Raw genomic sequence first — 21,732 nt, 5'->3', positions numbered from 1 at the left:
CCTATTTTAACATTTTCTCCACCTGAGTATCATATCCATTGGGAAGTGAGCTAATGAATGTGTGAGCATGTGCAATTTTCGCTGCCTCTTCAACTTGATCCATAGTTGCATTTGCCCGTCCATAAATAATATTATCCTTGATGCTTAAACTTAAAAGAGCAGGCTCCTGAGTTACTAATCCTATCTGTTTTCGTAACCACTCAATGTTAAGATTTTTGATATTTTCTCCATCCAGCAGAATTTCTCCTGTAGAGGCATGCAATCACAATTTTCGTAGTTGTTATCAACACCAAAGGATTTAACTAGTCCAAAATTGTCCAGTGAAGTCTTAAAGATCAAATGATCAAAAGTAACATTCCCAGAGGCAAGTTGTAGAATCAGAAATCTCACCCAAAGTAGGATCATAAAAATTCTCCATCAATGGAATAATACTACTTTTACCAGAACCATTCCTGCCAACAATGGCTACAGTTTTTTTGGCAGGTACAGTGAGATAAAATCCACTTAATATTGGGATATCAGGACGAGAGAGATAACTAAAGTAGACATTACGGAACTCAATAACTCCTTGAACACCATTTAATACTTTCCCATCTCGATTATTGCTTGCAGGTGACCGGCTTATCATCTCAAAAAGTCTGTGTGCTGCAATCCTGCCTTGCTCAAATGAATAAAAGTTTGTAGCTGCTTGATTCAGACCTCTGTATCAATTACAACAAAACCTAAGACATGAAAACTTGACTTTTTCAATTTTGCATACTACATTGTGAGCTTCAACTATGTATTAAATTATTATAGCTCAATAGATTTTATTAACGATGTGAAAGACTGGGAGGTGATTCAAAATACCCTTAAAAATAGACATAAGTGTAGAACTTACAGGCCACTCAAAATTATTGCAAAAAGGGCTGCAATAACCTCACCACCACTCACTTTCCCTTTTGAGATCAAAAGCCTTCCAAACCAAAGCTGCAGTGCACAAGAACATATAGCCAACCCATATGTGAAGCCAAGTCCAAGCCCTTGCACAAGACTTATTTGTACACCATAGCTCAACGTAGCCTGGAGTGAATTTGCATATGAATGTTTTCCTAATGTCTCATTTGTAAAGGCATACAATGTCCGTATGTATCCAACTGCCTGCACCAACCAACAACTACGTAGCGTCAGTAAATACCAGTTAAGCATCCCTGGACAAAATCTTAATAATAGACAGCAATTATCAATAAAACTAAGTTAACAGAATAGCGCATTGGCAATTCCTTCAAGCACAAACTGGGTTGGTTTTTGCTACTTTGCAAGTTAAGAAATGCTTAGCTCATAAATGAAAGAGAAATATGTTGCCTTGTGACAAATATCACACTGGTAATTATTATATACAAATTAGAGACTACCACTTTCTAGTTGAAATACCAACTGTGGCTCCTAAAATTGCAACACCAAATTATTTGACTGTGACGGTAGAACGAGAGACCCATATATAAGAGAATTTCACTATCAAAATTTTCAACCTTAGAGATTCATGACTCAATTTTCGGTGTCGTTGTGTATAGTTTCCATTAATATAGATTATATAATAGTCATAGATGTATGTCATATGCTATATTACTAGTATACCTATCTTGGATAAATCTATACAAAAGATACCTAGAGAAATCCTGCTCGAGGTACCTATAAAGGGAGAATGCAAATCTTATAAACCACTACTGTTATAGCTTTTATTTTTCTTTGACAAATAAAAGATTGTGAATAACAATTTCCATAAAAAATTAAATTGAAAAGGGGAATGCCCTTACTGATTAAATTTCCTTAGAGCTTCTGCAATTCTTTCTGATTTAGTTTTATGGAGTTAGCCAGTACCTTAAACTTCCACTACAATATTCACAAATTATATTCACAAATTAAGTGATACTTAAAAATATAATAATAATCGCTGCCAGTTACAACCATGGATCAGCAATGCTTTTAATTCTGCCCTTGATACAATGCTATATTATCACTTTCGCCTGTTCAAGTGTATAAATTGAATAGAAATCATTTCAAGCATAGTTACCAAGAGCTGGGGGTACTTGGAGACTTTGGAGACGGGTACCAGTACCAGTACGGCAAATTTTCAAAAATAGGGGAAGGGTACTTGGAGACGGCAATTTTTTTAATTTAATTTAATAATTTTCAGCAATGGTATCTAATTTAATAACTTAGAAATGGTATGTAATTTAATAGTTTAATAATTTATCAAAAAAATAAGATAATGGTATATAATTTAACACCGATGCTCTAATAAATTATGAAATTATAAAAAAACTAAATACCAATAATAATGCAAGATAAAGTAAATTATTAAATTATGAAATATGAAAGAAAAAATTATTAAATTATGATTTATCTTATGTCTTTCTAGTGAGATGGCAATTTGTTTGAATTTAGGTATTTGCAGCTACAGGAATCGGTCACATCGTGTTTTCAGGTTGGGTGTGGAAATTCATCAAAAAATAATGCAGTGTCTATAAAGAAGGAGCCCCAATAAATGTCTCTCGGCAAAGCGTTTTTGTCTAGTCACATCACCTTTTTGTGCCCACGTTTTTGTTTGCTTGCGTCACCATTTTGTGCCTGTATTTCACTTGACATTGCATTTTTTTGTTTTTGTCTGCCATTTAACCTAATTTTTGGTCAGAGACTTCAGTTTTTTACAGGAGACTTCACGAGTCATCCGCCCAAACCTTGGGCATCCCGCTGACTCCAGAAACTTTTCTAGGATGGGAGACACATCCCACGGGTTCAGCATCTCCAAGTAACATTGATTTCAAGTAATCAATCTTTATTGGAACATACTTTTTATTTTTCTTTTCATGTTAGATGTATTGCTAACTTTCTAATTATTAGAACATATTTTTATTTTTCTTTTGCTGACAAATTTTTGAGAACTGTCTAACTGAATAGAAATCATTTCAATCAGTTACATCTGGAAAATTGAGCAATTTTCGTGAACCAAAAAAACAAAAAGCACAATTTAGTTTTCAAAAAATGTTATACTATCACCTACACATGTTTAAGTTGAATAGAAATAATTTCAAGTAATCAAAATTTTATTAGAACATCTTTTTGATTTTTTTCTGCTGTTAGATTTGTTGGGAACTTTCTAATTATTGGAACATCTTTTTGAATTTTCTTTTGCTTTTAGATTTGTTTGGAACTTTCTAATTGAATAGAAATCATTTCAAGTTGTTACTATAAGAGTTGGTATAGAATGTTCTATACTATGCAGGATTTGGCTAAAGATTGTAGTCACCCATGATCTAGGAACTTCATAAAAGCACAAGAGAGATAGGCTATAGAGGAAAAATGCTATTCTATCAAATGATGCAAATGATAGATTGATAAAACAAGATGAGTTTACAAAGGAGACCCCTTGGTTATATAGGCCAACGTGAATGTAGGATTGCATAAGATTATGAAATGTCTTAATCTTATGACTTCAGACATAAAGTGATAACTAGCCTATGTGTACCCTAAGAAAACTTAAGTAACATGTGTGAAGAGTACCTAGGTGATGAACTAGCTAGGTAAAACACACCTTTCACACCAACAGTTACGTCTGGAAAAATTGAGCCATTTTAGTGAATGAAAAAAAAGGCATAATTCGGTTATGTAACGTCCTTTGGTTGCAGTTTAGTGATTCCCCAAACCAGCAGTTAGAATTAAAATATATAAATATGGACCAATTTGTGACAATTGTTGACCTTAATGCCTTATTCTCCTCAATCGCTACAGTGATATAGAAGATAGAAATTGTAACCATGTAGGGTTATTAGCACCAAAAATGGGGTTGTACAATCTGTAGATCTGTACCCCAAGGTATCTTATGTAGTCAGTTTATAAACCAGAGGACACAGTAAGAGAATTAATCATTTGTGATAGTGTGACTCAAAAGAGTGGGCAATCCATAGTTTATCATCAACAAAAGAAGCATTCATTCATCACAACACATAAATATAGAACCATCATCTTCTTCTATTATAGTATAACTTCATATCAAAATGCAGGTCTTAGTCTACTTTCATACATATAACTCTTATCTCTCTATATTGGTATCTTTCATATATGATTAAAATCAATATGTATACAATATTATTAGAATATTTAATTATATTTTAGTCACCTATATTTAGTTCCTTGTTTAATGGTCATTTAGCTTTTTAGTTAATTAGCTTTTAAGCTTTATTTAGCATTTAGCTTTTTCTTTTTAGTTAATTAGCTTTTAAGCTTTATTTAGCATTTAACTTTTTCTTTTTAGTTAATTAGCTTTTAAGCTTAATTTAGCTTTTAGCTCTTTAATCTTTTACTTTAACATTGTGTTCTAATTATAGAACATCGTCTTGTAACCTCTATATATACGTGTGTATAACGTTCAATGTAATCATCCGATTATTGAATCATTCATTCAATTTATTTTTCATGGTATCAGACCATGGAAATTAAAAATTTCGAATTTTTTCGTTATTAAAATTTTTCTAAGTTTTTTTGAAGAGATTTTTTTTTTAAAAAGAGCAGTTTTCATTTTTTCTCTTCCTGGGCAGACTTTTTTTGCAGGTTGAAAATTTTCCTAGGGTTTCTGCAATTTTCGATTAGGGTTTTGACCCTTCAGTTCAAGTCGAAATTTTATTCTGGTTCCAAATTCTTGGTGGGTTTTTTGCGAACTCAACTGGGTCATCGTCAGATTTTTTGGGTGCATCGTTTTCTGTGCCTCGATTTTGAGCCATCAAATCTGCATTCTGTTTTCAAATTCTTGGTGGGTTTTTCAAGAAATTTTTTGGGTTGGTCTCATATTTTTCTGGGTGCCTCGTTTTTCACACCTCGAATTTTGTGCCAGCAAATTTGCTTTGGAATTTAAAAAACAGTTCACAATTTTTGCTATTTCTGTGGATGTTGGGACTTTTGCTGTTTTAAGTGTACAGAAAATTCTAATTTTTGGGTTTCTTCCAAACCTCGAAATTTGTGCCAGAATTCTCCTACAGGGTTCCAGTTTTTTTAGCAGCTGCTTCTATTCTAATTTTTTATTTAAATCAGATTCTTCTATCTCTTGCTTTCACTCAATTGACCTTGATCAACCTCGATTTCCGTGATGGCATCATTAACCAACATCATGTTGTAACATGATGTGAAGAATCGAGAGGCTGTCATGCTTATCAAACTCTCCGTCACAGATGATCAACTCCCACAGGTGCCTTCAGGTAAAACAGCAAAAGAGATCTGGGATCTTTTGAAGTATCTTCATGAAACATTCGACAAGAGCCAAGCTTTCTTTCTGAAGAATATGTTGTTTTCTATCATGATGGATGAGAAGTCATCTATCCAAGCACATCTTACAAAGATCAAGGACATCCGTGATCAGTTAGAAGCTATAGGTTGAACCATGGTGGAAGAGGATATGGTAGTGATCACGCTGAAAAGCCTTCCCAGATCCTACGAGCATTTCATTGATACGCTCAATATCTCCTCTACTAGTGTTGATTTGAAGTTTCCTAATCTTTGCAACAAGCTGCTACAATAGGATCGATGGAAGAAGTAGTTTGGAAGCACCGCTAGTTCATCCACTGAACAGGCTTTCACAACCTCAACTTCGCATAAGTACAAGGGTAAAGCTCCGTCCTTCCAGCAGAAAGGACAAGGTCAAGGTCAACCTAAGCAGTCTTCCAAAAAGAAGAGCTTACAGTGTTCCTACTGTCATATATATGGCCATTTGGTGAAAGATTGTTGGAAATTGATAGCATCCCAACAATCCAAACAGGGAGGGTCCAAGCAGAAAGCCAATTCTGCCACGCATCCTGATCAGAAGGAATCTGCCTTCTATGCGTTCATGGCCCAAACCTCCTCTGATGATGTTCAATCATCAACCTGGTACATTGACTCTGGAGCCTCTCGACATTTCACACATCATCGGGATTGGTTTACAGAGTACATGCCTTTCACTGATTCAGTGATCTTTGGTGGAGGCAAAGAGTATACTGTTGTCGGCAAGGGCAACGTTCAGATTTCATCTGGTGGGAGGGATTTAATATTCCTCAATGTATACTTTGTACCTGGTATGAAGCTCAATCTACTGTCAGTCAGTCAAAATATGCAGCATTCACCACAGCTGGATGTCGTCTTCGGGTTGCACAAGTGCAGCATTGTTGACAGGGAGACTCACACTACAGTTGCAGTTGGTATTGAGGATCATGGTCTTTATAGACTTGTTGATTCTACTGGTTCTCAGGAGCTCGCCATGGCAGCTAGGAGTGCTTCCATCAGCACTCTTTGGCATCAGCGATATGGGTATCTCAATGTCCACTATCTCTCTCAGTTGGTTCGAGAGGATCTAGTCGTAGGATTACCTGAGATTCAAACTCAGAATCATGGAGTTTGCGGAGCGTGTCAAGCTGGAAAGCAACATAGGACTCCGTTTTCAGATGGAGACGCTTGGAGGGCATCCAAGGTCTTGCAACTCATTCATGCAGACATTTGTGGTCCCATGAACACTCCATCAGTCACTGGATGCAAGTATTTTCTATTATTTGTTGATGATTTCAGCAGACGCATGTGGGTTTATTTTCTTCAGCAAAAATCAGAGGTGTTCACCATGTTGTAAATGTTTAAGGCCTTAGTCAAAAAAGAGTCTAGCTGTTAGATAGTCACTCTTCGGTCCGACAATGGAGGGGAATTTTGTTCTACGAAGTTCACCAACTTTTGTGCATCACATGGCATTAAGCATCAGCTTACCACACCTTACACCCCACAGTAGAACGGTGTTGTTGAGCACAAGAACCGTACAGTCACTGAGATGGCTCGGTCTATGTTGGAGCATAGAAATGTTCCAAAACACTTTTGGGCGGAAGCGATCTTCACTACAGTCTACCTTTTGAACCGGTCTCCCACAAAGGTCGTTAAGAAGATGACTCCAGAGGAAGCTTGGTCTAGCAGGAAGCCCAAAATCAGTGATTTGAAAGTTTTTGGCTCTACAGCTTATGTTTGGATTCCAGATGCCAAGCGCACCAAACTGGATCCAAAGAGTCAGAAATTGATGTTCATTGGCTACAGTGACAACCACAAGGCATATCGACTGGTTGATATAGACACTAATCACCTCATATTCAGTCGAGATGTAGTATTTGATGAAGAAAGAGGGCCTTTTTAGCCTTCCTCTCCTGATTTGAGCACTGAGGATCACCCTCCAAACGCTGTAAGTATGGGTGTTCGTCTTCCCTTAGCTCCACTTGATGGGAGGGGTTTAGTTGACTCTGAAGTTGTGGGGTCTCCCAGGCATGACATTGCACCCCCTGACTTTCCTCAGGATCTTCTTGATCCACATCCAGAAGAGCTTGCTCCAGATATTCCAAGCACTCTTCATCCTGCAGCAGATGTTGGTACTTCTACTCTTCGGCCTAAGTGGTGGGCCAAGACCATTGGTGATCTTCATGATGATGAGCTCCTTGAGGGTAGATCAGTTAGAGGTAAGAGCAAGCAACACACAGTTAATTTTGCTCTTATGGCCAACATTCATAGTATTTATGAGCCTCAAACATATGCAGAGGCTAAAGGTGTACCTGAATGGGAAAAGGCTATGGCAGCGGAGCAACATAGTCTTCTGAAGAACAACACTTGGGTATCATCCGATCTTCCTCCAGGAAAGAAGCCCATTGGCTGCAAATGGGTGTTTAAAGTATAAAGCTGATGGGAGGCTTGATAAGTACAAGGTTCGATTGGTGGCAAAAGGGTTTTCACAGAAGGATGGCATCGACTATGAGGAGACATTTGCTCCCACAGCCAAGATGAGTACCATTAGACTTGTCCTCGCTCTCTCAGCTCAACTTGGATGGAAAGTCCATCAAATGGACGTCAAGAGTGCCTTTCTCAATGGTGATTTGCAGGAAGAAGTCTACATGATGCAGCCTCCAGGTTTCAAGGTTGTCGGTAAGGAACACCAGGTATGTAGACTAGTCAAAGAACTCTATGGCCTCAAACAGGCTCCTCGTGCATGGTAAATCAAAATTGATAAGTACTTGATTGATCAAGGCTTTCAGAGGAGTCCTTCAGATCCCAATTTGTATGTCAAACATACTAGTGATGATATTCTATTTCTAGTAGTCTATGTTGATGATCTCATAATTACTGGCAATGCAGCACATCTAATCATGCACGTCAAACAAAATTTGTGTCAGCATTTTTTAAATATGACAGATTTGGGACTTCTCCATTATTATCTCGGTGTAGAAGTTTGGCAGACTGATAGCCACATATTCATTTCTCAGTCAAAGTATGCCAAGAGCCTACTAGATAAGTTTCAAATGCAAGATTGTAAACTTGCATCTACACCTATGGAGATAGGGCTCAAATTATCAGCCAAATCAGATTCACCTATAGTGGATGAGTCTTCATTCAAGCAACTAGTGGGCAGCCTCATCTATCTCACCGCCACTAGACCTGACATCAGTTATGCTGTGAGCTATATTTCTCACTTCATGTCAGCCCCAAAAGTTGAACATTGGGTTGCAGTGAAGCGTGTGCTTAGATATGTGAAGGGCACTCATGATTTTGGCATTCTGTACAGCAGAAGCAAAGATCCTAGGCTGGTTGGTTTTATAGACTCAGATTGGGCAGGTTGTGTTCATGACAGAAAGTCAACTTCTGGATATGTTTTCAGCTTGGGTACAGGTGCAGTCACATGGACCAGCAAGAAGCAACAGGCAATAGCTCTTTCCTCGACCGAAGCAAAGTATCGGGGAACTATTAAGGCAGCATGTGAGGCAATTTGGCTTCGTAGGATGCTTGCAGACATGCAAATGTCTCAACCAGGACCTACTCCCTTGTCAAAATGCAGGTCTTAGTCTACTTTCATACATATATCTCTTATCTCTCTATATTGGTATCTTTCATATATGATTAAAATCAATATGTATGCAATATCCTATTAAGGGACATGACTCCTAAGGTCGATTAGTGATTTATTCCTATTCTGCAGACCATTTGTAGTAGCCTGTAGTCGGCTCCATTTCTACTCCTTGACCTGCTAACATCATCCCCCCTTTTAAAATGATGTCTTGTCCTCAAGACATGATGCTTAGCTAGGGAGGAGGGCTTGATAAGTCACCTTTAGTTGGTTGACTGATTTCTCCCAATGTGATTCTACTTCTTGTAACGCAGAGTATTGTCCTTGAATCTGAAACAGTGTTGTTTATGCTTCTATCAACCTACCAATGGTCCAAATCTGTTTGGTTGTCTCTTTTGCTTCCGCCATGATGCCTAATAGGCGGGCCATATGACTGTTGATGGTCTCCCTCATCCACGTAATCTATTATTTGACTTGTTCCCTCTAGATGTGGAGCTGTAGCTGATTGTGCAAAGTATCCACTTGTGCTCTTACCACACCATCTATATCTTGTAGAGGGTTGTATGTTTGTGCTATTTGTGCTATCCGGTCTTCTAGCCTTTGCATTTCATCCCTCAGCTTCTTAGTTGTGGTAGGACACTGTAGACAAAATTGCTAGATAACCCCAACCTTTGAGATACTGAAACTTAGGTTCTTGATTTGCTCCTCTAATTTGGTCTGTGTGGCAGCACACTTCTTAAGATATTCATTTGTCTTCTATTGTATAAATCTCCTCTTGGGCTTCTTTTCTTATTTTGTCCTTGCTGAAGGCCAAATCTCCTTGTAGATTATCCACCAGTTATTTGAGTTGTTGGGCAAGTAAAGTGCAGCATCCTGGGGTAAGTGGGGGAAAGGCACTTTGGAGGGTGTCCAGCACATCCTGTAATTGGTCCGCATTGTGTACATGTCCACTCAATAACTCATCTCTTGCAGTGGCATGAAGTATGTCTCCTAACTGAATCTTCTAAAAGGGTGAAATGCTAGATAAGTCCACCTATTGTCTGACCATTGGTACTTGTAGGAGTTTTGATTATCGTACTATTTTGATATGTTGGTATTGTGCCAAGAAATTCTTTATGGCAAAGATGGTATCCATGGAAGTGGATGTTTCTCTGAAGGTGGTGTCCTTGCCCTTGTCATCTTCCTCTCCAATTGGAATGTTCTCGGTGGCAATGGCTCCTCTACCTCTTCATCGTTAGTCTTGAGCATCTCCTCATACAACTTTTGAATTACATCTACTGTCTCCTTTTGGAGTTCATCTTAATTCTCCGGGTCCTCCTCCATGAGTTTGTTAATTTTGTGCTTTGTGCAGAGCTCTTGGGCCTACGCCTCGACTAATGTCTGCTTCTGCTCATCGGTGATATTGGGGCTAACTTTAGAGATTGACTTTTCCCTTATTCCTTCTTCCCTTTCTATTGCCTTCACCCTCTTCACCCTTATTGCGGCCAAAATCTCTACCAAAAACTCCTTTTAGTGCATCACTCTAGTGCTTTGTTGGAATGATTGACATACTCCACCAAGCATTGGGGATAGTTTTGTCTTTACTCTCAACATCCATCTCTACATACAATTTTAGAAGTCACAATAGCATCCCATGGTGTAAGATGGCATTGTAAGTCGCTAGAGTATCTATGGGGTCATGAGGGGGCTCTGAGCTTGTTGTTCTTCTTGCTAAGCGGCCTCCATGGTCTATCATTTCCTTTTTCTCCTTTGTGGAGGTTGTTCAGCCTCTTCTTCTCCAATGTCTTCAACATCTATATCTTCTACTTCTTTTGTCTCTTTCTCAATTATTTTTGGTGGGTTTTTAGCCATTTTCTTTGGTCTGGCTCCCCAAGTTTTTTGTGTTCTACCTTTCTGCAATGTGGACATTGTCTACGCTAAGGAGGTAGCACCTTTGAACTTCCCTAGTGATGCAATGTGGAGCCTCCCTGATCCTCTGATGGTGGTAGGCTCTCACTGTACTATCATTGCAAAGAACTGGGCAAACCCTCCTCCTGAAATTCTCCATTATTCGTGCATCTTATCTTTGTTCTTCTCCAACCTTTCGTGTGACTATTTCTTGATTCTATTGCACACCTCCTTGAGATGTCAAACCGCTCTGCCTTGGGATCTTTGGGCTTCCTGAGGAGGGTGGTAGCATATGCATCTACTTATTGCATGGTGATCTCATAGGGTAGTCATGATACCCAAACTATGCAAGGCCCTACATCCTCCATGTAGGTGTAATCCTTGTCCACCATGAATGTTATTGTGGTTGTGTATCAAGTGGTGCATTCCTAAGGAATCCTTCTATTTTGCATTTGTTCCTAGAATGTTTTGCAAAACCCCCAATATGCAGCTTTATAGGAGGAATTGCCTAGGAATTGCTGCATATGGCATTTGATTTGCACTACAACTGCCTAGTCTCTTTGAGATATCTTGCCCTTGAAATTTGGTAATTTATTGAGAAAAAAAAATATCAAACAAATGCACAAAGTACCATACCAAAAATGGTATTTTGAGCCCTTGATTTTTTTGATGTTCTCCACTAGTTGCTCCCTCATGACCTTGCAGAGATCATAGTGCTTCCCTTCTACCAGTATTTGATATGTTGTGTGAAATGTGGTAGCTATTGCTGAATCTTTCCGGTTAGCATAATTGATTTTGTAGGTGATTCCCATGGTGGCATACCGGACTCCAACAATTGCCCTCACATTCATGCTTTGGTCGTCAAGTTTGCACCACTTAACTCTTACACTTCATTTTTAATAGCCTTCTTTGTTGGAATGCTGCCCACCATACTGAGCCCTGTCACTGCATGAATAGCCTCCTTTGTTATCTTGTGGGGTTTATCTAGATAGATGGATTCGTTATGAACCCAGCTCAAAGCAATTTTCATCCATTCATGTTCATCATCATATTAGTCTGGATAGTCTTTACATACATCGAGCTTCTTTTTGCCAATCTCTTGGTACTCATCCTTGTATGCAGTCCCATAATCCTTAAGGAGTTTCGACAGAGTTCTTCAAACCAGGTGTGGTCAATTTCTACTATCTGCTCGTAAATGTACTTGCAGACATCATCTAGGTATACTACATGGTGGGGTATATGGGAGAATGTGCCCTCTGTATTAGTTGCTAGGGTTTTGTAGGGATACTTTTGGTACTTTCATCGGGGTTTCTCAAAACCACTTACCACAGTGGGGGTGGCCATTGATTTTGAGCGGAACAATTTGCAAAAAGGGTGAAGGACTGGGTTTTGGACATAGCCTATGGACCTTGGAATGCAAAATGCACAAAAGTCAAGTGAGTGAATGAGTGAAGTGTGAGGTGTTAGATAGGAGAGTGAGTAGGTAGTGCATTTAATGTTCTTCCCATTATGTGGGCTTTCCTTGTCATTTATTCCTAAAAGTTTATGTTTTTCTTTTTGGGTTTCTAAATTTTTTGGTTTTCGGGTTTTCGAACTATGGTACATAATATACAAGATTTGATTTTGTAGGATTTGCTTTTATGCCACCAAAAAGTAGTAATGCTTGATACGTGTGTCGTTAATATGTCCTATTATGAGATTGCCATCCAACTGTCTCATCTTTACCGCTCTGGATTCAATGATGTCATGTATGTAGTATGGCCCTAGCCAACGAACCTTCAGTTACCCCTTTTTTTCAAATTTGCTATTATAAAGTAGTACCAAGTCCCCTATTCTAAATATTTTCAACCTTAAGTTTTTGTCATGCCATGCTTTTTACCTCTATTGCTCAAGTTGATGATTATACATTGCAATTTGCCTGTGTTCATCCATTTTATCCAAAACTTCTATCTGTTGTGCCAGAAATTGGTCATCCTCTAACCGCAAAGTGAGTGTGGTGCATATATTAGGGATTATGAAGTTCAAAGGAACTATAGCATCAATGCCATAGACTAGCTGAAATGGAAGGAACTTACTTGTTCTATAATATGAAGTGCGGTATGCCCACAATATCGTAGATATTTTTATATCCCAAATGCTCCACTAGCTCCATTAGCTTGTGGGTGATACGAAGAACTCTTGTTGTGGGCTACCATAAAGCTCTGTAGTAGTTCTTTTATCATCTTGTTAACAAAGTGTTTGCCTTGATCACTTACTATACTCAATGGACATCCATATCTTGTAACAATATTCTCATACAAGAACCTTGTGACGGTCTTTGCAGTACAATCCCTTGTGAAATTCTACCTCCGCCCACTTTGTCAAGTACTCTACTCTGTTATAATGAATCTTGCCTTAAAATGCTTTGTTGGTCGATCAATAGGTCCAATGAAGTCTATGGCCCATTTATCAAATGGATTATGTGCTTGTACCGGTCTCAAAGGCATCTCATCCCTTGCGGTAGGTTTCCCCACCCATTGACAAATGTCACCTCCTTTTGTATACTCCTTAGCATCTTTATGTAGACTTGACCACCATAATCCTGCAAGTTATACTCTTATTGGAGTGATTTCTTCGCAATTATGTTTCCCTGCTATTCCTTCATGTGTTTCTTTGAGAATTGAATGTCTTTCATGTTTTTACACTACCGATCTCAAGATATCATCCCTCCCTAGATGGTGCAATTCTCCTTTAACCAATGTATATGTCGCAGCCCTCCGCACTAACGATTGTTTGTCATGAGGTGAGATATCTTTAAAAAATTCTTTGATAGAAAGTAGTATAGCAATGTCCTGTAGTTCCTCTGGTACCACGTTGATCTGGAATAGATGTGCGCCAAGGACGTCTTTGCCTTGAGCTTCTAGATCTTGTCATGTTTCAATTTAGGATAGGTAAAATGCCCTTGATTGTTTTTCCCCGGTTTCACCATAATCTTGATATCAAATTCTTGGAATAATATTAACCATCTACATATGCGGCCATGCATAACTAGTGCTTCATGACAAATAAAGAATGTAAATGTTGTGGAGAGCAAATAATGTTTGTATTTCTAAAGCACATAGACCATAGCCAATGCCTCCCTTTCAGTTGTAGTGTAATTTTTTTCTGCAGCAATCAATTCTCTATTGGCAAAGGCAATACGATGGTCTTTGTTCCCTTTGGGTCGGGCCAACACTGCTCCTACGATGATACCTAAAGCATCTACAAGAACATGAAAAGGAATATTCCAATCCGAAAATGTAAGAATTGGTGCTTCAGAAATCTTCTATTTTAAAGTGTCAAATTCTTTCTGAGCCTCTTCATTCCAAGCAATACTCCACACATTCTTCTTCTTTAGGAGTTCTAGTGGCCCAGTAATACTGGCATATCCCCTTATTAACTTTTTCTGGTATCTAGTATATCCCAAAAATGTCTTAACTTCTAGAGCGTTCTTAGGCAGTGGTAAGTTCAGTATCCAAGAAACCTTCATAAGGTTTACCATTAATCCCTCTTTGCATATAATGTGGCCTAACAGAGTGTCAAAGGGTACCACACAAACATACATTTCTTCAAATTCAATGATATTTGCATACTTCTACATCTATTCAGCATCATGTGGAATACATATATATGATCTTTGACTAATTCATAGATCGTCTAGTCATCCAAGTAGACTTGCAAAAAATCATGTATGAAATCCTTATATGTGTTGATCATTATCCTATTGAATACCGCATGGACATTCTTAAATCCAAATGGCATCACTATATTGATATAAGGACCCCCATTCTGTCGCAAAAGTGGTTTTTGGTTGGTCTTCTTCCCTTATCTTGACCTGGTAATATCCGAAGAAGCCATAAATGAATGAATATATCTCTCTTCCTACTAGTAATTCCAAAATTTCTTCTATAAATGGAGAGGGAATGGGTCATGTAAGCAAGCTTTATTTAGTTCCTTGAAATCTACACAAATCCTTATCTCTCTAGTCTTCTTATTATGGATCACCATGGGACTTACCCATTCAACATCTTTCACTAGTTTGTTGATTCTAGGAGCTAACATCTAATCCAATTCTTTATTAAGTTATTAACATTCTTTTTCCTATTTGGGTTTAGTGTCAAACTAGTTTAGTTCCTTCCTTCAGTTGGATTTTCATGACCCCTACTTCCTCCTTAATTCCTTTCACATTTGAAACATTATAGGAAAGAGATCTTGGAACTCTAAGAGGGCCTCCACTACCTGAGCTATGACCTAGGACTCGAACCTAGGACCTTCCATCACTGCTGGAGTGCTCTACCACTGAGCTACTGGCCCTTCTTGGACCAATCCATTGTCGGTCCGAGTGTGGCTTATTTCCAACACCAACACCCCCCCTTACGCCACACCTCTCGTGTGCTTGGGGCTCCTAGCTTGGACCAGCCTCTGATACCATGTTGAGACATGGACCAACTAGGACTCGAACCTAGGACCTTCCATCACTGCTGGAGTGCTCTACCACTGAGCTACTGGCCCTTCTTAGACCAGTTCATCGTCAGTCTGAGTGTGGCTTATTTCCAACACCAACACTTTTCATCCCAATAGTCTCCTATTTTTACCACCTTGGGGTCTCCTTTTGTCTCTATGGTTGTCACCACCTCAAAGTCATGTTTTACCCCCTTGACATTAACTTCTAAATGTTTCCAAGGACGCAGTGTTTTCATGTTGGTTCCATCTGCCAAACTGATGTTGTAGGATGTTGGCTCAAGTGTTTGGTTTCCCCAAGTATTCCCATATCCTTTTTGGGATCAAATTCATATCTGCCCCTAAATCGACCATAGCTTTAGCAATCATTTTGTGATGAATCCAGAGGTCAATCATGATTTGTCTGGGCTTCCAATGCCTACATACTATTCTGATTTGCAAAGCGGATTTCTTGTTGCAATATTTGCTAATCTGTTTCAATTTCACCAACAAGTCATGTTGTCTTGCCATTTGTGCCATCTATTTTAGGACTCTTACCTCTTGTTCTAAAAAATAGTTATTTTATTCCCTCTATTTGTTCTATTCCTGCTCCACCATCCTCTAAGTCTGCTCCATAATTTTAACATGTTGTTGCTTGGTGGGGCAGAACTTTTCTTCCTCTTCTGAGCTTCCTCTTCAGTTGGTACCACCGGCTGCTTTTTGATATAAGTCCCTTGCCCAGTTACCATTGTTTCGCTATTCTTTCCCTTTTGTTTAAATTTGATGTGGTATTCTTCTTCTTTTGTTTTGCTCTCTTTTGAAGTATAATTTTCATCTTTCCCAACTCTGTGGCATCTCCTTGTTCCTCCTAAAGAGTCTTTGGCATTTAGCAAAGGAGCCTTGCTCCCCTATTTGCATTCAAGCTTTGTGGATCATCATTTTGGGTTTGAGATGTTGTACTTTTGTAATGTTGGTGTGCCTTGTTGCAATTAAAGAGGTCATTGGTCTTCCTAATCACAAAAACCACCCGTTTCCTTTTCTCTCCCCAACACTTAATTGTGTAATAGCTTGTTTCGTTGTAATTGAAACAAGTAGCATTTGCTCACCTTCCTCTTCCTCAGCCTCAACCTCTTCCTCCCCAAAATCAGCCATCATTATTCTAGGGTTCCAGATTTGTATGGCATTTGCATTCCAATGGTTCTCTTGCCATGGTGGTATTTTGTATCCATTATCCTATGCATATAGTTTGGTTTCCGCCAGTCCCTCTATCATAATTTAGTTCTTTTACCCGGAACCTCTGAGATGGGCAATCTCATTCTCTGCAAATACCACAATATAGTGAATTTGGTAAGGTAACCATGTAGAGGAGGCATTCCAATGGTTCTCTTGCCATGGTGGTATTTTGTATCCATTATCCTATGCATATAGTTTGGTTTCCGCCAGTCCCTCTATCATAATTTAGTTCTTTTACCCGGAACCTCTGAGATGGGCAATCTCATTCTCTGCAAATACCGCAATATAGTGAATTTGGTAAGGTAACCATGTAGAGGAGGCCTACCTTTAGTGTGTTTGCCTTTATCTCCCCAATTTCCTTAGGGCATTCGTTTTGCATATGACCCTCTTTGTTGCAATAAGAGCACCATATGTTTGGTCTATGTGGTCCCAATTCTTGTTTCATGAGTTCCTATCTTAATCGCAGCTATTCAATATCCATTTTTAACTGTTCGACTCTTGTATTTTCTCTTTCATTTTCTACCTTACGCCATGATTGGTTCTCTATCTGATAGGCTAGCATTACTAATTCTAAGTTTTGCCATCAAAGTCATCGTCAACTCCAATGTTACCACACAAAGGAACCATTCCATCTTCTATTTGTCATTTAGGGTTTCTTCCAACCTCCTCATTACCTCTTTTGAGTCTTCTGTCAAATTTTATAATTGTTCGTCCTCCGGCTATGATGATTCCCTTAGTTTGCTTACTCCTATAGGGAATTATGTGCCATCAAAATTTTCCAAAAATGCCTTCTGCACCTCGTCTCGTTGCTTATCATTATGTGGATATGTTTTGCGGTTCCATTTTAATGGTGTTTTGAGGTACCATTTTAATGGTTCATTCCTTATGGAACCAATGACATCGAACAATTTTGTGCTGTCATGGTTCTCATTTCTGCTCTACCATATGGATTCCAATAGGAAAATATGTTTTGCAGCGTCATTTGTATCCTTTTCAAGATGGGCGTCTTCCTCATCTTGCTCATTTTGTCTTCTTCTTTGGAGGTATTCCTTCATCGACTTCTAGAATTAGTCTAGATATTACTTCCTTGATTTCCCTAGTCGACGGTCTGAGTATCACTTCCTTGATTATCCCAATTCACAATGTAAGTTGTCCACAATTATGTTTTGTTTGTGCTTTCCTCCGATTATTCTTCACTTGTATTTGTCTTCAATGTAATTGGCATAGGGGATGGCTCTTGGTCCAGGGTTGATGTTTGTTCATCATACCGTTTCATTTCCAAAGATGACATTTCATTGGTAAGTAGCACTGATTTATATTCAGCTAGTACTTCCTCAAGATTAAGATTAATTTCCACTGCATCTTTACTTTTCTATTTCAAAATGTTCGTGGTTTTTTATTCTTTTCTTTTTCCTTTTATTTCTTTGGCTGCACCCACGTTAGCACACTCAACACTGCACCTTCTTTGGCATGCTTCCTTCTACCTTTTGAATTTTCTTCCGCCATTTTGTCGACTCGTTCTTTTTCTTTCTTTTCTATCTCTTTCGCCCTCTTGCAGTTTCTTTCCTTCCTTTCTTGAGTTTGCCTCATTTTTCTTTCATCGTTATTCTTGCCCATTGCTTCTTCAATCAATTCTCTGGTTTCCCTTGTGGTTTTGCTATCTCCTTTATCCATCTTCGATATTCTTTAGGTCTTCATATAGTCCATGGTCTCTTCGAATCTAAATAGTCGAATCTTTTCAGAGGTCCTTTTAGATCCCTCCCCCTTTCCATTTACCATCCCCTAATTAACAAACCCCTCTCACAAAGGTGGCCCTTACAGTCTAGCATAATCAATTTTCTACCACTTTTCCTTCGTCCTTATGCTTTATAGTTTCTTTAATGCTCTATTCACGGCAAAGGAACTAATGTTAGCAAAAAAAATGGGGGGGTACAATTCCACAAATTTGTTACCCAAAGTATCTTATGTAGTCATTTTATACCCTAGAGGACATAGTAAGAGAATTAAGCATTTGTGGTAGTGACTTAAAAGAGTGGACAATCCATCCGTTTATACCCTAGAGGACACGGTAAGAGAATTAATCATTTGCAGTAGTGACTTAAAAGATTGGGCAATCCATCAATTTATACCCTAGAGGACACAGTAAGAGAATTAAGCTTTTGCAGTAGTGACTTAAAAGAGTGGACAATCCATACTTTATCATCAACAAAAGAAGCATTCATTCATCACAACACATAAGTATAGAACCATCATCTTCTTCTATTATAGTATAACTTCATATCAAAATGCAGGTCTTAGTCTTTGCTTTCATACATATAAAAAGCTTCTCTGTATATCGATATCTTCCAAATATGATTTACAATCAATATATATACAATATCCTATGAAGGGACCTGACTCCTAAGATCGCTAGTGATCTATTCCTATTTCGCAGACCATTTGCAATAGCCTGTAGTCGGCTTTGTTTCTACTCCTTGACCTGTCATGCTCAAATTGTTTTGGTTGGTACAAGAGTAGAATCTTTGTGAAAGGTGCACAAAGTGAAATTTTGTACAAGGCTATGTTATCACAATGTGGCACAAGCAAGTAAACCTTGTGATTTGCATAAATGTTATCACCAATCTGGATTTGAATAGCAAAAAAAATGTTTTCATTGAAGGTTACATTAGAATCAATGTTGAGCTTGTTGTTGAGAACTTGACGTTGGAATCGTTTGCCTTTATGCCAAAAGCTCGAACTATCAATGCCTGATACAAACACTAGATTTAACCTGACCCACGGGAGGCAGTTAAGCCATGTCATGAGTCCCCAAGGCTCTGATAACAATTGTTGGAATTGTTTGCCATTGCGCCAAAAGCTCGAACTATCAACAGCCGATACAAACACCAGATTTAAGCCGACCCATGGGAGGCGGTTAAGCCATGTCAAAAGTCCCCAAGGAGGTGCTGACCACCAAGTCAACACTTGAGATAGGTAATTAGATGGATTTTTCTATCGCTAAGGACTTAGCAAATTTTGCATTTATACCATGATCTCTATAAAAACCAACATAAAGAGAAACATATAATTATCTGCTAGAGGCTTGCCACCCATTTTTACTGTTGAATATGTTCAGTATGATTCTTTTCCTAATAAAAAAAACAAATGGCACAAACAAAATCAAAGTTGTTCATATATATGTGGTCATTTGAACATAAAATGAGTGTGAATACATAAGAGGAGCTTACTGTAAAATAATAGTAAAATGTAGTACACAGTACCCTTTCAAAGTAACCAATAATGTACAAAACCAGAGGCTGTGATAAAATTTGCTGTATATCTTTGTGAACAAATATACAGGAAGTTGTCTCTTTTTTTCAAAATGTATGCATCTAGACAAACTACATAACAAAATGCTGCAGAGAAATTTAACCTGCTCTGCAATACTGGCTGCTTCTGCATATGCATCTTGAATATTTTCAGCAAGTCTATGGAGAAAAATATTTGATATTCCACCAGCGGCCACAATGAATGGACCAGTAGCTAATGTCAAAAGAGCTATCTGCCAGCTATTTATAAATCCCACAGCAAGGCCTCCAAAAAATGTTGCCATGTTATGGACATAATTGCCAACCTGTTACAATTTCATTTTGCTTAAACTCAAGTGCTAGTTGAATACTAGCAAAAAATTACACAACATATATGTCTTCAGAGATTATAGTAATTGAAGAACCAAAAAAGAAAATATACCTTCTCACTAAGTGCAGATTGAATTAGAAGCACATCCCCTAACACTTGGCTTACAATGTCTCCATTATTTCCATAAGTATCAAAAAAACTCATGTCCTGATTTAACAATACTTGAACATACTTGGCTCTAATGACAGCTGTCTGTCTCTCTGCAGTTAGAATCCAGCAGGATACCTCTGTTTTCATAAATCAGGTTAGAATGGGATGCATCTGCAAAATGAGAAGTAACCCAGAAACTAACAGCAAAGACCTCAAGCCAGATACAACTTTAAAGCGTGATATAAACGAAATTTAATCACCAGATGCTATTGGATTAAAACAAAACTGGAGCTTTCAAATATTTTTAAAAAAATAAGGCAAAGATCCAAATCCAACCAATGATGTATTAATGAGGGGGCAAAAGAAAGCTTACCAATCCACCCAACAACAAATACGCCTGCAGCTATATAAACAATATACAGAGCATGCTGCACAGAAATCAGGTATTCTATAAGTGAATGTTGGAAGTTTCTGAACACAGGTACACTTATGAATGATGTTTTAAAATCCCAACTCTGATTACCATTTCCAATGCAAGCAAATAAAACAACAATAGAAATATAATGTTTATCCCTTCAGAGTTAAAACATAAATTGAATTTGATACATCATTTACAAATAAAGCACTTCCAGAGCATAAAATGGCAAGAGTACCGCTACTACATTCCTGTCCAGTATAGAATACTTCCATCCAATTTGGCAGAGTAAACTATTGATTAATCCTAATAATAGAAAGAAATCATCATCATCATCCACCTAGAGGCCAGCAGACATGCCAGCTAAGCAAAAAGGACCACTTCATCTTCAGATGTCCAGTCTAGTAAATGTGTAGAGACTAAATCATTTTCTGTCAACCTTTCTAAATTATAAGAGCAAAAAATGCATGGATCTCTGTTGGAAATAAGCCACACTTGTACCAACAATGGACTGGCCACAAAGATAGCAGTAGCTCAGTGGTCCTAGGTTTGAGCCCTAGCTCATCACCAGTAACTCAACATGGTATCAGAACCAGGGTACACTGAGAACACCAACCACATGCAATGTGGCCTTTGGGGGGTGTTGAAAATAAGCCACACCCAAACCAATGATGGACTAGCAACAAAGGGGCCTGTAGCTCAGTGGTAGACCACTCCAGCAGCAAATGGAAAGTCCTAGCTACTCCATGAGCAGCAGCTCAACAATCTCTTCATCAAAGAATTTACCCAAAATCACCATTGGAGTCATCTAAGAGAGTAGTCATTCACATTGTGAATATCAACACCTAGAACTGAAAGGATCGAATTTGAGGGCATCAAGAATGTAAGACATTTGTAATTTATATCACAAGGCACTATACCATGACTCGTAGCCCATGATTGAAGCTTGTCCTACATTTTGAAACTATGGGTCTTGGTAGGTTTTCTGTCACACAAGGGTTTTCTGAAAATTTTACAAATTTTCAACAAATGCAATTATTTTATATTAAATCTTGTATCTAATTAAGAAATAGATAACATCGTAACTCCAAAAATGCACAGTCAA

At 38.3% G+C, this 21,732-nt stretch overlaps 1 protein-coding gene and 1 non-coding gene across 2 annotated transcripts in view; both read right to left on the bottom strand.

Moving 5' to 3' along the window:
- Positions 1 to 21,732, bottom strand: part of LOC131049973 (ABC transporter B family member 20) — a 96,895-nt gene that overhangs the window by 53,265 nt on the left and 21,898 nt on the right. Inside the window, exons 3-8 of the mRNA XM_057984090.2 lie at positions 20,586 to 20,640; positions 20,174 to 20,349; positions 19,857 to 20,057; positions 881 to 1,140; positions 391 to 701; positions 23 to 246 (exon numbers count right to left, since the gene is read on the bottom strand). Of these exons, the coding sequence (XP_057840073.2) occupies positions 23 to 246; positions 391 to 701; positions 881 to 1,140; positions 19,857 to 20,057; positions 20,174 to 20,349; positions 20,586 to 20,640 (1,227 nt within the window). The remainder of the gene's footprint in view (positions 1 to 22; positions 247 to 390; positions 702 to 880; positions 1,141 to 19,856; positions 20,058 to 20,173; positions 20,350 to 20,585; positions 20,641 to 21,732) is intronic.
- On the bottom strand, positions 15,213 to 15,283 carry TRNAT-AGU (transfer RNA threonine (anticodon AGU)). Its single transcript has one exon. It is a non-coding gene; the product is annotated as a tRNA-Thr (tRNA).

The sequence above is a fragment of the Cryptomeria japonica genome, chromosome 2 (assembly GCF_030272615.1).
Source record: "Cryptomeria japonica chromosome 2, Sugi_1.0, whole genome shotgun sequence".
Taxonomy (NCBI): Eukaryota; Viridiplantae; Streptophyta; class Pinopsida; order Cupressales; family Cupressaceae; genus Cryptomeria; species Cryptomeria japonica.
The sequence above is the reverse complement of the archived record's forward strand: the minus strand, read 5'-3'. Positions and strand labels throughout refer to the sequence as shown.